This window comes from Aythya marila (genome assembly GCF_965140915.1).
Source record: "Aythya marila genome assembly, chromosome: 20".
In the NCBI taxonomy this organism is placed as follows: domain Eukaryota; kingdom Metazoa; phylum Chordata; class Aves; order Anseriformes; family Anatidae; genus Aythya; species Aythya marila.
The window spans coordinates 6,252,235-6,268,534 of NC_139061.1; the positions used below are offsets into that span (position 1 = coordinate 6,252,235).

The window sequence follows — 16,300 nt, forward strand, 5'->3', positions numbered from 1 at the left end:
AGCTGACAGGTCTCAGAAGTAATTATGTGCAGGTACTACCCCTCCCTGAAAAGCTTAGCCCCACTATTCCAAAATGCATAGATCCAAGTGCTAACCAACACTGCCTCTGCAGCTCCAGCTTGCCTGTTGGGTGATAATTCCTATGTTAAGTATGCACATTTTAAAGCTGTTTATTTAACTGTCTTCTGCCAAAATATCTCCTTTCTGGAAGAAGAAAAAGAAGAATCAATAGAGAAAAAAATCAGTCAAAGAATATGGCTTGCAACTAGCAATTGCCAGGCTTTTTTAGCTTGTTTTGAAGCCTGTTTAACAAGAGTGCTAGTATGGTATCGAAAAGGAACAAAGCTCCAAAATAGTTTAATCCAACTGCCCACTACTGTGCTAGCAACAATACTATATAAAGAATTCCATTTAAAACCACATCTACTCTCACAATAAGGCTACAGTCCACTAAATCACATGGAGCTTCAATTCCATCTAGAAATAACCTCTTGAAGTTTCGGTCGTGGGATGGCATTCCCAAATTTTGTTTACTTGGGTGCCACTACTGGTGGTGACAGCAATAGCAGCTACAAATTGCAGGAACCTGCACGTATGCCCAGCAAGGGCACATGTCCAGATCCGACTTCTTGCACGAAAGGTTTTGGCAGTGAAACGCATTCCTTCTCCCTTACCCTTTCTGTCTGCGTCGATTGCAACGTCACCCTCAGATACCGCAGCACGGTAACCTTGTGCTACTGTCCCACAAGTTTATCTTGCCAAAGAGTCCCCCAGAGCCCAAAAGGCGTTTGAAGGCTGAGACCTGTGGAAGAGCAATGCAGAAGCAGGCGTTCCCCACATCCCCAGCTGAGCAGGGTGACCTTCCTCCATGCTAGGATCCCACAGCACGGAGTGCCAGCTAGCGAGCGTTACTTCCACAAACTGCAGCGCTTTGGGAAGCAGCATCGTGGCTGCAGGGAGGACAAAACACGTGTTATCTGTGCCCAGCTGGACCCCGGCTTTGAACCTCAGCCACTGCGTTCTGCCTCTTGCCTGAGCTGCACACAGACACCAGTTCCTCTTGGCTCGGTGTCCACGTGTTACTGCCCTGGCAGCCTGCACAGGATTTATCAGCGCGCCTCTGTCTCCGACCTGATACCACGTTAATGGGTAACAGCAACACAGGCCCTCCGCGGGCAGATGGTTACTGTACTGCTTAGGGGCTGTAACGACTGTCACAGCTTGCGAATCCTCGGTGCAAGAAGTGGAGTGGAGACAGGGTATTGTGTTTGTAAATATTAATAAAGGCGATGTTTAAAAGACGGCTAATTGCCATGTATGTTCTGAGCAGATGGCCCAGCTCCATCTCCCCAGACTAGAAGGTTTTAGTGCCAGTCAGCCCACACACCAGGGCACAAAAGCCCCTGGGTATGACTGCAGAAGATTCTAGTAAATAACTTTTCCTCTCTGCTACTGACTTCAGGGATCCAGAACCAGAAGCATAAAAAGAGAATGGCGGAACAAGCCATCTCTGCCACAATGATACATGACAGACACTTCTACACAAACATAAGAACATGGAACGTGTCCTCTGACGTGCCACAGGCTTAGGCTGCTGCACGTTGACCTACTACACATCAGTGTGCTGTAGTTCATCCCTTGCCCCGAGCTGTGCCTGTCCTGGCCCCCACCCTCCTCTGTACTGGGACTGACATTTGTTCCTCTCTGTGGTGAGAGTTCAGGGACCTAAAACATTTTGTTGCTGTTGTTCTCCAAACTTTGTTTCAGCAGCTTCACTGAGAGTCAAATGGATGCTAGTGCAGGTACAAGGCAAGGAGTAGAGAACTACAGAAAAAAAAAAAAAGAAGAAAAATTAAACTTCCTGTGAGCATAAGTTTGTCTTTAGCTACTGGGGGAATACATCCTCACGCCATCCAAGTAAAGAAAGAGTATTTTATCGAGAGTGATGTAGATGAAGCTCTAAGACTGTCTGCTTGCTTAGCCCCCTACCCTTTATACGTACACATGCCTTCAAATGTTTACAACCTTGAGAAGTGATGCACATGTATTATCATCACTAGCAGCCTCCAAACAAGCCCAGGAATGACACTAGAGGCTACAGAGCTGACAGCTGTGGTGCTCTGCAATCGGGAAATCAACAATATAAATTACCTAACCCGACACACGTGGGTATACACGCCACATCAGATTTGCCAGCAGAAATATGCCTGGCCAACAAATGGGGCTGCTATTAAAGAAGATGGGGAACAACTGACATTTTTGGGCAGATTCCTGAGAAAGGAGGGATGATGCTGGACTCTGTAACCATACAGGAGGGAAGAAGCTCACTTCCCACACCCACCACTGTCCATTACTGACCCAAATGAACCTTCCCATGCCCTATCAACCAGTCAATCTGAATCCAGACCACACCAAACACTGCCTGATTTTTATACTCTTGCAAGCCCTGTGTCACATTTGTGTTGACTAACCCTCAGTTTAGATAAGTGGTTTGTAATTAAGACCATTTGGTTTGGGGCCAACAAAAGTGCAGCTGAAAGAGCACCTCCAAGAGTTCAGCATGGTGCTAGAGAGGTTACCAGAGAAATTCACTGCTCAGAACAGAAGGCCGGGTACCAGGCTGACAGCTGCTTTTAGACCATTAAACTACAAGTTTCTTTTCCAGCCTATCCAAAACTAAAAATGAGATTTGTCACAATATTTTTTTTTTCTTCTGAAAGCAATGGCCTGCTTGCACACTGCTTGGAATATATTTCTTTCCAGGCACATGAATTCAACCTGCAGCAGTACTGATGTTCTTCCACTCCCCATTTCCACTTGGGTGGCAATGTGATCCCTTCACGGAGGCTACTTCTGAAATCAGCACTTCACGCAAAAATGCATTCTGTGACAAACAGCCAAATTAACTGAAGCCTCTAGAAAAAAGTAAACAGTTACACGAGCACAGCTTTTGAGTTCTGTCGACGTCAGCCTGGACATAGTTCACATTCCCATCCTACACTGAGCCACTTTGAGGAATTTTCCTCCCAGTGCGAGCTGAGCTAAGGAAAGCATTTTGGATAACAGCAGTTGCCAGGTAAAAATCTTCAAGGCTTAAGGTTGGAAGGAGCTGCCCTATGTCCCCACTGAGACACAGAACCATCAGAGCAGAAACAGACACTTGGCAGCTGATCAGGTTTCAGTTTAAAGAGAGCTCAAACATCCCCTTTCTCTCTACAGGTGTTTTTTTTTTTTTTTTTTTTTTTTTTTTTTTTTTTTTTTTACAGGCAGAGCTTTGCATCTCTTGCAACATTTCCTCTTCACATGGTGTCCACATGGCCAAGCTGCCAGAAGAGCAGAGAAGCCCTCGGCCCCAGCACTCACTCAGGCTCTCAGCACCACGTATCCTCTCTTCTGATAGAGCCCGCTGGCACAGCTGAAAGCTTTTGAGGCGATCACTGTCTGCAGCAGTCTCTGGGAAGAACAACTCATCTTTGACTCTTTTTTTCTCCTTTGCTATATTCTCCCATCCTTTGTACTTCCTTGTATCAGGACACAACTATCTCAAAACAGATTAGTTTATGCTAGAGACAAATAATGTCTGAAAGCTTTACCAAAACACACAAATGGCCTATAGCCATTAACCCATGCATTCTTCAATTATATCATGCAAATAGAAAAGATAGTGTGCCTGCGTTATCATGCAGTCACATGTTTTCCTTAAGTGTTCCAGGGACTCCATAACACACCTGTTTTAGAAATAGCTCATAAAAGTGCATAAATTATCCCTTCCATTATCCCAAATTACTCCTAGCTTTCTCCGCTCCCTGCATAAGCAGTCTCGAGAGCATTGTTTTTCTCCTGTAAATTGAGGAGTCATCTTGGTGATCCTAAAGGATAATATTTTAACGCAGTCAACATCTGACAAACAGAGCTGGTGCTCATTGTTACTTCTGTAATGCCCAAGATTTCAAATAATTTACAGAAACACTTCCTGCTGGAAACAAAAATTGTAAGTGCTGAAACAAAGTGCCACCTGAAATAATAAAACAGCTGGGATACGGGTACTTGTCCCAAAGTTATTACACACAGCTGAGCTTTAATTTTCTTCACCTCTACTGAATGCACTATGGGTCCACTTCTTCAGGAGGTTTCAGAGACATAAAGGAGGGCAAAGTAAGATTGCTCTGATCTATGTCACAGGCTCCTGCCAGCAGAAAATATTCAAATCTCCCCAGGTTTATGTATACGTAAGATCCCTAACCAATAAATATGCCTCACATGGAGATGTGCAGACACACTTTGACTTCTCTGCTTACACTCTAGCTGACCAGAAACAAGTTAGCCTCCATCCAGACATCCTACAGTCATAATAGCATGAGTTTTTGCCCAAGGTACACACCAACTCTGTCAGTAACCCCAAATCCCACTAGGGCTCAGAGTACCACACAGTTAATTGTGTTAACTGGGGTACAAAAGCAACACATGAGAAATTTTGACATGGCAAAATCAGAGCAATGCTTTGATAACTGGTGATGCAAAACCCCACCGTGCTTGTTTAAACAAACACACATGTTCTAGCTTTGCTAACAGCTCTGTAGTTGCTGTTCCCCGTTACTATCCACCAGCTTTCCAGGCAGAACATCAGCAGGATTAAAGTCAGAAACAATCCGCATTCCCCCACAGTGCTAGGATCAGGCACACAAAACCATACTCTGTACCTCTCTGTACAACTGGGTTTTGATCCCTTCCCCCAGGTTCAACAAATCCATGCACAAATGAAATGGGGATTCTGGGAGTCACATATAAAATATCTGCTCTCATTTTCACATCAGCCCTTAAGTTTTCCTTTATATTTTCAAACAAAGCTGTGGCCAAAAAAGCTTGTGACATTAGGAGAAATTAAACATATATATTGTGACTACAATATTCAAAACACAGTTTGGTTCACTTAAAAAATGTGATAAGTACTTTTTTTTTTTTCTCCGGAAATGTGCAATAGATTATAAAAGCAGCTCTTTGTTTACATCTTACTATGCTTCAAGTCATCATATTGGTGCCTACTAGTCATCATAATGGTCTATATCTCCTCTTCCAAGCTGCAATATATTTCAATCATGTGGCACCCCGTAGCTCTGAAGGAAAAAGAAAGAGAACTGACCACCAAATTCTGAAATGTATGAATTCAGAAGACGACCTGAAATATCTCCATGTGAAAGTTACATTTTAACACTCCAAGCACTCTTCCCACACTGTCCCTTCGTGCGCAAGTCAGGCACGCTTAGCTGCCCCCACTTCATTCCCGCCTGAACAAACCCGCGGACAAACCCTTTTATATTGCATTGTATGCTCTTGGCGCCGTTTGTTCAGCACGCTGAAAAACAATCAGCCATACAAGCCCTGGTTATTTTAATATTAATAGGTGCAATGGGTGTGTAAGAAAACTACCTGTGAAATCCATGAGAAAATCGCGTGCTAACACCAAATAGCAGGTAAGCAGGCAAGGAAAGGTGAAGAATTGCTCACAACTGAATATCAGTGCTTGTATAAATTAAGGCAGAAGAATATCTACTCTGCTATCTAAGTTCAGGTTCTGTTAGAGAGAATTCCTGGCCTCCTGGTGCAAAAACCTTCCCTCCCAAGATGCAGAAGTGAAAATTCCCTCCCAGATGCATTGTGAACAGCCTCCAAAACCCCAGGAGTAGCAAACAACCTGTTATTTAAAACAATGAGATGTGTGGACAGAGAACAAGGCTTTCTGGTCTCTAATTTGCAATACTCAATAAAACTTCTCTCAAAAGAATTTACAGGAATTTTGTGCCGCAGTCTTTTCTCTTCCTAGAGCAGCACCATTGGACACATTAGCATTTGCTGCAGATAAAAACCTGAACTGCAGAAATACCACACATAATGCAACATCGTGTAGTGTTGCAAATACATATCCGTTTTTGTTTTTTAAAAATGTTGATTATAGTGTGCTGCCTTGTAACGTGTGGAACTGCATATTTCAGTTATTAAAGTTAGCAAACAAGTCTGGCTGTTGAAAGTCATTTCCCTGAGTAAACAATGACTCAGTGTGGACTGTATAATGTAAAAGTTATTAGTTACTGTTAGCAAGTTTAAAAAACTCAACTCATTGCAATATACAAAGACATATTTCAGAATGGAAAATAGCTTTCCTCCTACTTCTGTCGTTCCAGTTATACTGTTTCAGTGGAATTTAATTTTCTAAAAAGCTAAACAGATCACTATCTCCTTATTATCCAACTGGACATTGACTTACCTGGACCTTTGAGTCCTGAACAATAATCACAGCGAGAGCTGAATTTACCTGCTTTTCTGTTCTCAGTTCTTCATTATAACTCTGAAGTAAAGGTGATTCTCTCTTGGACAGGAATATCCCAGCTAGACCAGGCACAGGTGGTGATGAAAACAAAGGTCAAGACTATATAATACTGAGCATACGGTAACTAAGGAAAAACATGCAATCGTGAGCTCACCAAAATCCTCTAACAAATGCAGGTCTCCAGCTGAATTATAGCTCCTTCAATAATCCTCCCCTTCATTAGCAAAATGGCCAAAGACACTTGACGATTGTCAGCTGGCATAAGGCACCACAGATCACTCTATCTAATGAAAGGCAACCTCAGCTTCTAAGACACAAAGGTTTCCCTGAAGCCTTAAATTCTCCCCCTCCAAAGGCTGTTCTCCAGGTATCAGTACATGCTACCTCAAAGATCGGGCCCCATCTCTACGTGACCTTTTGTAGAGGTGAAATCTCGGGTCAGATACAAGCACGCTACAAGGAAATAAAGTCAAACATCCATGGTAAACTTTTGCCAGAAAATCACTTCAAAAAAATGTACTGAAAGCAGAAGGTAAAGGTCCAGCCTTTCGAAGTGACTATAAGAAAGCAGGCTGAATGCCATTGTAACTGTGTTTGCTCTGCATACATCTTTTTGCATGACAGTGATTTTAGAAAGCTCTTTTACGGAGAAAAAAAAATCTGCTTGGGGGTGGCAGGAGTGTGTTGTTTTTTTCTTTTGTTACTCAAAGATTATCCATTACCTGAGAAAAATGAGAACACGCTGACAAAATATCCTCTTTTTTTTTTTTTTTCCTGCCACCAACATTTACACAGCCTATTTGGTAGCAATGCTTTCCAGTAACATGCTAAAAATCTGTGTCCATTTATTACCAGCTGCTGAACTGAGTTACAGGAAGGGTGGTGGCCGAGCTGGACCAAAGTCAAGGTGCCAGCTACAGGGCTGCAAGTGGCCTGGTGGACGGCTAGCTGGTCATTCACATGGGACCAAGTTCTTTCCTAAGAAAAAAGCTGCCAGGGAAAGCTGTGCATGAATGACATAGGAGTTCTAATTAACATTTGTCATCGTCCAGTATAGGAATTTAATATAGGACAGACTATATTGAAGATGTACATTAAACAGAAAAGGTACTGGCCCTGCTGTTCCCTGCTGTATTTAAGCATATTTAAATAATGCAGGGTAAGACTTTAAAGGATACTGGAACTTTCCTCCCCCCGCCGCCCTTCAACAGAACATGACTCAGTGGCAACAAATTACTTGAGGTCTGTCCACTCAGAATCTTGTCACAAACTTGGTTAGCATTTCACTCTGCCTTACGCTGCTTGCTTACAGCTGTATTAATGCTTTCTGGGAAGAGCTGGCCACCTACCCCACTAATGCATCAACAAATGTAAAGTATGCAGAGCAGGATGCAAACTGCGTAGCAGGAAATTTTCCAGAGAGATCATTCAATCCAGACAGAGGCACAGTAAGCATGGCTCCCTCCGGGCAAAAAAATAACTACATTCAATCTCGCAGGGAGACAACCCATGCAAACCTCATCCACTAGAAATGATAGAGGGTTAGATGTATGGTTTTTAATCGAAGTCAGGGATGGTAATCCTAGTCAAGGCCAACCACATCACTCACGACTTGGTTATAAAGAGATGAGAGCCGGAACACAGAAAAACCCTTGACAGAAGACAAATACACACTATAAGTGCAATTACTTTGTGCCAGTACCAAGCACCGCTGCTGCCTAAGGAGTTCTCCACGCCTGACCCCAGCCATCTCTTCCTGCGTGGTTGTACTCTTTGTGCAGGTGGAGGCATTCATGCACTCACACAAGGAGGAAACTCTTCCAGAGAAATTTACCCGTTTGCTTCCTCTATTTGGTTTTAACTTGGATCAGTTCTGAAAAGTTCACTGCAACTGCCTGCCGTCAACACGGGTAAGCCAAAGCATGATGCAAAGGGTTTTCCCCACAGCACCCTTTTAGCAACAGACACACACACCTCTCTATATGGTTCTTTAGCCTGTGTGAAAGAACTGGTTTAGTAACTTGCACTTGCAAAGGGCAGCAGGACGCACCAACCTTCGGAAGATCTGCTGTACTTTTAAATGATCTCCGCCTCCTTTTCTGCAGCACCAGTAACACGCTGTCTTTTTCCAAATATAAGTATATCCTCCAGAAGACATTAGTTACTTGAAAGCGCCCTGTGGACAGTACTCACCCATCATTCTCTCAAACTGTGAGGCAGAGCGCTCAAGCCCATCGATCCTCAGCATTTTGCAGGCTGGGGCTATTCAAAAATGGTCAGGTGAGAGCACACGACTGAGGGAAGGGGCAGTGGACTGAAACGCAGGGGAGCTGTAATTTGTACATTGCTCTGTGACTGTGTCCAGCTGCTGCAGCTTGTTCCTCCTGCGTTTGGTGCGGATTGTCCATTCTGACAGTGCAGGCGGAATTTGTGCAGTTCCTAGAAAGCACAGTTTGCACCAGAGCAAGGCCAGGTTCTGTAAGTAACATGACGCTACAAATGATAGGCAGCTCCTGATGCTTGAATACTGCTGGAGCAAGACTAAGGCTATTTTGCCTTTGCATAAGGGCCTCCAGGGAGTTTGAGCTTATTCTTAGAAAGAATCTCCATATTTGATCTGTTATTAAGCTTTCTCAACCCCTCCTTTTTACTGTTCTTCCTCCAATGGGCTTCGAACAAATTAAAAAAAAAAGTCTTCTACCTGACCTGAATGATTTCATCAGGATCTGTATCATTTCTCTTACACATGTTGTAAAATCTGAAGATGCATCAGGTATCAGGGAAGTCTACAGTCACATAAGTTTCTTCACTGTTAGTTATGCAAGATAACAGAGAGCAGAAACTGTGCTCCAGAGTCCTGAGTCACACGGGATCTCTCACTCCCTTAGTATACTATGATTCACTTTTTTTTTTTCCCCAAAGGAAAGATCTATCCTGCACGTTGTGATAAATGAGGAATAGCATTCATGTAGGCTAGCATTCCACTGGCTGCTGTCAGGCAGACTAGAAGATTTACATTTACACAGGCCCTTCCTAAAAGACATGATTATACCAAGTATCAAAACTCAACATTCAAAGTGTCATGACAGTGGTTGCCATTCCAGGGCCTGTTGTAAAAATTAAGAACTCATCAGTTCTGTAAGCTTTTGACAGTTTCTAAAAGAGTTTCTAAAGGGTGCTGACAGCTGGTAATCGCCTATTGCTCGGAAATAAGATGAAAGAAAAATGCTTTTATGCTAACTTACTCCAACATGTGGATCTGCATTCGGGGCTTGTCCCACCAACCAAGCAAATTTTCTTATTTGTCACCTGCTAGAACTAGGTGGCTGTCATCTACAACAAGATCTGGAGAAGCCATCCACCTCCAGCAGCAGTCATAGAAAGAGTAAATACCAAAACACTCCCTGGATTGTAACTCAGAATCATTTTCCTTCCATAATCTCCCCCAAGCACGAGGATGCAGATCAAACCAGGTTACATGGAAAGTTCAAGTTTCTAGAATAAGCCATCTGTTCAGCAGAGTCCAGTTCCTTCCCTAAATAACCGTGACTAGCAGCAATTAACTCCAGGTATGTTAGAAATGGGGAAGACAGGCACAGAAAGTAACACAACAGATGGGGCCACTTCAGTCTGAGAGGGAACACAGCTGTGATCTGAGCTGAAGTTACGGTGCTTGAGAACATCCCCAACTACAAGAGAGGACTAAAAGCACCGAGCTTTCCTCCTCAGGTGCTTTTAGGCACCTGTACAACCACGGACAAACAAGGAAGACTTATTCCAGCATGAACATCAGCACTAACCACGGCGGAACACCCCGCCAGCGAGCACAGAACAGCATGAGAAGGCTGGAAACAAGTTAGCTCAGCACAAGCCCCATTCCTTAGAACAAGGCACAACCCCTCTGACACACCGGCCGTGACATGGCCACGTTTCAGCTCAGGAGCTGCCTTGCTCTTGCCCCCGCACCCAGCCGCACCCTTTCTTGCTCCAGCTCCTGCTGCCTGGTCCCACGGGAGGCAGCACCCCGTCCCGGGCAGGAGCTCGGCAGCTCGCTGCTTTTGGGAGAAAATACAGTGTATTTGGTAACGTTACGGAAAGAGAGGGCGGGGATTGCCGGAGACACACCATGCAGCCTCCAGGATGCCAGCTGCCGCGAAAGGGTCATTTATTTCTGTCGGGGAAATCGCAGAGTTTCCGGGAACGTCGCCGACTTCAGCATGGGGTGGGGGGGGGGGGAACAAGAGGGCCGCTGAGCGCCCTCTGCTCCCCGGGGGGAGCCTCCCCGAGCACCCCAAAGCCCGCAGCGTGCCCGGGGCAACCCTCGGCCATGTGGCCGAGCCGGGGCACCGCTCGGCAGCCACCTTTCCCCCTTGGGCGAGCCGCTCGGTCCCTTTATTTATTTATTTATTTTTTCCTCCTTCCCCTTTCCCTTCCCTTACCCCCCGTGGTCGCCGCTGCGGCCGCTCACCTGCGCTCCGCGCCCCGGGACGCGCGGCTCGGGGCCCTGCGGCGGCTCCGCCGGTGTCGGGGCGCCGAGTGGCGGCGGGAGGGAGCCGCTAGTGAGCCGCTGGTGAGCCGCTAGTGAGCATGTCCGAGCGGCGGGCATGCGGAGTGCAGGCGGGCAGCAGCGGCCCTGCCTCCGCCCTCACCTGCCGTCAGCTCCGGGGGATCCCCCCCCCCGCGGTTTAGCGGGGTTTTTGGGGGAGCCCCTGACCTCGCTGGCAACCGGTTCGGTGCCGGAGAGCACGGAGGGGGAGGCAGGAACCAGCTCGGGCTGATTGCATTGTTCAGGACAGCGGCATCCTGCTGATAAGGTTGTGTATCGCTGCAGCTCGCACGCCGGGCGCACCTGTCTCCTCCGGCCCTCCGAGAGATAAACGCGGGGCGCCGCTGACAACTTCACCATCCCCTCCCTGCTGGTGTGGGAAACAGCCCAAGGGTTGCGTTGGGAGAAGGCCAAAGAGAGAGTTCAGCTCCCGAGCGGATCCCCCAAAGCCAGCGGGAGCTCTGCCACCAAGTTCAGGTAGAGCAACGAGCATCTCGGTTCACCACAGGCATTAATTTTGGAGGTGTTCTGTCCAGGATCCACAAAGTCTGCATGATTGGATTCTAACTGACGAGCACACTGAGCTGAACCATTCTGCAACCCTTCAAAGTGTGTTCAGCTACAAACTTAGGCTTGTGTTAAAGCACAATGCATTGTAAACTACTTTTCTCTGGCCATTTCTGCAGCACCAACAGCACTTGAATAGAGAGTGCTGTCCTCAAAGTAGCAAATTACGATTTTATGGACTGCTAATGAAGATTTAAAGCTCTTTAGAAAGCTGAACTAACAGCTTTTCTCTCTCTGATGTCTCCCCCAGGATCCTGGGGCATGCTATTCAGGATAAGGTTTAAAGGAATGGTTCCCTCCGGGAAAGAGGATTCAGGCCAGCCAGTGTCCTCTGCTTTTACTACATGCCACTCACCGACAGTCCCAGACCATTTACTGGAAACCAAAGAATACCAGAATTGCCACTATCTCATCTTCCAACAAGGCAGAGCTCTCAGGTTTTTCTGAAGTACAATGACTGCCCAATAATTGTGTTATCCACACAAAGTGTCTTAGCCAATTTTCACATCATGTTTCAGATTACTTACTAGAAAGACAATACTCGGAAACTGGAGCAACGTGCACAGATGTGTGCTGCGGTACGTGATGGCTCTGCCCTGAGCAATCTGCTACCAGAACTGAAGATAGATTAAACACGTTCTAAGTACCTATGACAAAGAAATATAAATACATGGTTGCATTTAGGTAAGAGTGGTTACTAGTTCACCTGAAAAAAAGCGTAACGAGCAGTATTAACCATAATCAACTGTCTTTCCAAGTCCATACAACAAAGCTTTGACAACAGAAAAAAGACTACTTGCAGCATTTAAACACAGAAGGATTAGAAAAAAGTTTTTATACAGTTTCGTCTCTAGATTCTTAATTAAAATATAAAAATCCAGTTAAAATATTCTAAAAGCAAAACACACAGAACGGCCATTCATTGCAAGTACTGAAAACCAAAATTTTTTTTTTTACAGAAGTAGCGTGCCTTGCCTAAATATTTGCATCTACCACGTCAAACTAGAGAGAAGCTCACAGATTTTCCATTTGCTTTCACACAAACCTTGAACCTAAGTCAGTAAGAGTCACAAGCTAATGGAATAGACAGTATTCCTTCAAGGAATACTTCAAGGCAGTATTAACAGTCCTTTGATACGTTCTGCCAGCATGAGGTTTTTGATGCATGAACCTCCCCCACAACATTCAGAGCATGAATCTAGTGACAACATGGACAATCAATATCCAAGAGAATCAAACACTTCTGAAAATTGTTTCCCCTCCTTTGTTGTTTGAAAGTGCTTCCAGAATCCTGACAGAGTGAACACAGCTGAGCCATTACAACAACTCCAGGTTACATCAGCTTTGGTGCACTGAAGGATTTCTACAGGAAATACACTTTAATAATTTCCTAAACTCCCAGCCACTTGATAATAACATTCATTGCTACCAATTTTTATTACAATGAGAAAACTGTTCACAAAACAGCTACAGTCACTTCAGCGACCAGTCTTACGGAAACCTCTTTTTTTTTTTTTTTCTTTGCACTAGCATTTCTCATTTCAGCACAACAGTTCCTAAATTGTTTAGCATGCAACTAACAATACAAGAAGAGAAAAGAGAACAATAGAAAATCAGGCTTACAGTCTTGTGTTCTCCATTGCGACTAACCACACGGATGATTTCTCCTGTAGGAATAAGTTCAATTTGCAGTTCCATCTTTCCAAGGTAAGTTAGTGAATCTCTCTGGAAGAAAACCTCAACTAACTGCAATCTTTGGTTCAGAGCCCTGTGTTGAGAGGAAGAGATGAACCTCTGTATTTATATTAAGTGTAGGTGTGAGCTGAAACAACAATTAAGTTCAAGACTAGCTTCCACTAGTTACAATGTGTGAAGACAGTTCCAAGAAACCAAAATTTATGTTCATGTTTATTGCTGCAGACTTTGTTGATGTTCCATTTTGGTCCCAGTGGACTTGGAAGTCAAGCCATTGCGTGTGCTATTTCACAGGTATTAGCACGAAACTGTAATATGAAAGACCTTACAAACATACCAAGAGATTTTATTTAGAAAAGGTTCTCCTTCTTCAACTCTAAGGTGCTCAGTTTAAAGTGACAGAGCAATATTGATTGCTCCTGTGGTGCCTACAGGAAGTTCTTCAAATTCCTCTAGATCTAAATCATTATTTATTGAATTGTTGAATAGCTAACTAATCATGGCAAAGGAAATTAACTTGTACATGTTACTGCACAAAAAATCCTACTACAAATATTAGAAAAATAAAATGGTAAAAATAAACTCTGATTTAAGTGTAATTACAGTGTTTTAATGTAATCCATTAAGGCAGCATCTAGACCACTAATCCCCACACACTCCCCTAACAGATGCAGATACCCTGACAATGACCATGGAGAAAAAATATCAGTCTAAACACCGGGTATTTCAAGACTTGCTGTTATGGGACAACTCCGTCAATCTTATCTGAATACGCAAGGCTGAGTTTTCAGCTCTACACAGAACAATTCAAGATGATACTGCTTGTCAAAAACCAAACCAAACCAAAAAAACAACAAATGTACGTAGATGTTAAGATTAACAAGCATTTGGCCATTCAAGAGTGGGCACAGAACACCAGTCTGTTCTGTAGCTGAAAAGAAATGGCCTGGCACTGTTCTGCATTTCGTATCTGGAATCATTCTTACATTGGCCTTAGCCATTATATAAATCGTTGGACTGGGCATATCCTGGTTTCCTTGACCACTTACTTTCCAATATAAGGCTACATTGAAAAAGAGATTTTATCAGATTAAAGAAAAAAACACCACTGTCACTTCCTGAAACAAAAACCAGACCTATTCTCAGTAACATGGAGCAATACCGTGTCCGTCTTATCTACCCTTCATATATGGAGACGTTACGAAGATTAATAGTCCAGAATGTGAAGGCCGTTTAACTGGAATGATTTGTGACACAGATGCCAGAATTGTGTTGTGGTTTTGTTTGTTTGTTTTTAAAAAGTGGGCTACAAGTAAATGAGAACAAGAGAAAAAGGGTAGACTAAGCAGAGGCTTTAAAGTGTGCGTGTGTGTGTATTTACCCTATAATTATAATGCATAAACAAAATAGAAAAGGATGGAGAGGAACATGGGGTGATCTTTGCCAAGGCCAGGCAGCACACTTTAAAACCAGTTGCAGTAGGGCATGTATTGATAAACAATGCTGAAACATTTCCCTCTAGGGCTGATGTCTGTTTTTGACATCTTTCAGTTTCAGTCAAAGTATGGTTGACAAGTTAAAGTATTATTTTTTTCTTCTTTTTTGTGATGCTACCAGATTACTATTCTCTGAACTCTTCCTACACCCCTGCATTTCCTCTCACCAGTTTATGTTCCCAGATCTCATGCTTCTTCTGACTTCAGTGTTTTCCTCCTGTGATTCTTCCGACCTGTGCTTCAAATGCTCCCGGCATGGGTTCTCTTGCTACTTTCTAGACTGCATGTATGAGATGTTGTTACTTTTTTGATAGCAGGGACCTTGTGAGGGGAAGAAGACAGTTGCACTGTAATATGAGAGGTGGGATGTACACACACACATTATTTTTCTTAAGTTGAAGCTATTGAACAGACAAGCTCAGTATAGTTCCCTTCAGTAGCTCAGTTTCCAGAGTAACTGAAGACAGTGTATACTGCACAGATTAATCAGGTGGCAAGTACCATTGCCTCAGCTGTCAAAGCAGCCACACAAACAGCTTACTGCACGCTGTATGCTATACAACTCCCTGATATTTGAGTTTGCCCCCTAAAAAAAGGGTTAAAGAATACAGAGATTAGGGAAAGCTATAGAAGACTGGCCTCAAAACACTTCTGTCTTTACACACAGATCTTTTTGCCCGTTCTCTTTTAATATCAGTATAAAGAAAAGACAGGCATAAGAAAACTAGGATATTACCTGCCTAATTTTAATAATATTGGTACTCCTGCATTGATGGGCACTTTCTATGATCTCTATATCATGTTGTTAAAAAAAATGCTTCGTTTCAATCACCTTCAAATAGCAAATCCCTACGTCTAAGGATAGCAAAGGCCATCAGAAATATTCTTGCTCGTAATGCAGAGCTCTCAGAAAAGGTATCGTTTCCTCTCTCAAGGAAAACCTAATTCAAGCTCTGTCCAACTGGCCTTTCCACTGCAGTATATTAAGACAAGTTCATCTGAGTGTCACTTAGTGTCCAAGAGCAGAGAAGGAAGTAGTGGTAGTAGAAACAATAGTCGTTATCAGAAGGTATTTTTAGGGTCTAACAAACACGCAAGACATCTTCGAAATATTTCCTGTTTACACAGAACTGTACTATCTATGTGCAATGATATACTGCATATCCTGAGGTTAGTTAGGAATCAGAGGTATAAGGAAGTTAAATAAGGCTATACTGACGAACACTCCTTGGTAGACATATTTCATATTTTAAAATAAACTCTAACAGCAGGGAATTGTGAAGTTGTCTTTAGAAGGAAGAGATTTGTTAGTAAACGTACACTAAAAATACAGAAAGTTAAAATATGAAGTATAATGTAACAGACTTTTCACAAGGAAAAAAATATCTTAAATTACATAACCTGTGAAAAAGTGTATTCAGTAGAACCTGTTCTTAAATGTTAAGAAAGCATTTTAAGTAGTTTGAGCCTTTTAAAAGGAAAAATATCAAACCCAGTTTCAAGGAATGAGAAGTGAGAACTCTAATAGATCTAAGGATGCCTCAGAAGTAGCAACTGTTTCTGACCCCTTTTTTTCATTGTTTCCCTTGGCTAAAATAGCACTCCAATTCCTCTCTTTAACTGTGTTGTTGTCAGCTATCGTTCATCCAACTCCACCCCATCAGCATTTTT

General features: G+C 43.5%; 1 protein-coding gene across 2 annotated transcripts in view; it reads right to left on the reverse strand.

The window, feature by feature from the left end:
- Window positions 1-11,012, reverse strand: part of MYO1C (myosin IC) — a 58,094-nt gene extending 47,082 nt beyond the window's left edge. The window contains exon 1 of one of the 2 annotated variants that reach the window (XM_082776349.1): window positions 10,794-11,012. In XM_082776349.1, the coding sequence (XP_082632475.1) occupies window positions 10,794-10,931 (138 nt within the window). In that variant the 5' untranslated portion in view covers window positions 10,932-11,012. The remainder of the gene's footprint in view (window positions 1-10,793) is intronic. The other variant, XM_082776353.1, reaches the window with a different exon arrangement.
- Window positions 11,013-16,300: the final 5,288 nt, after the last annotated feature.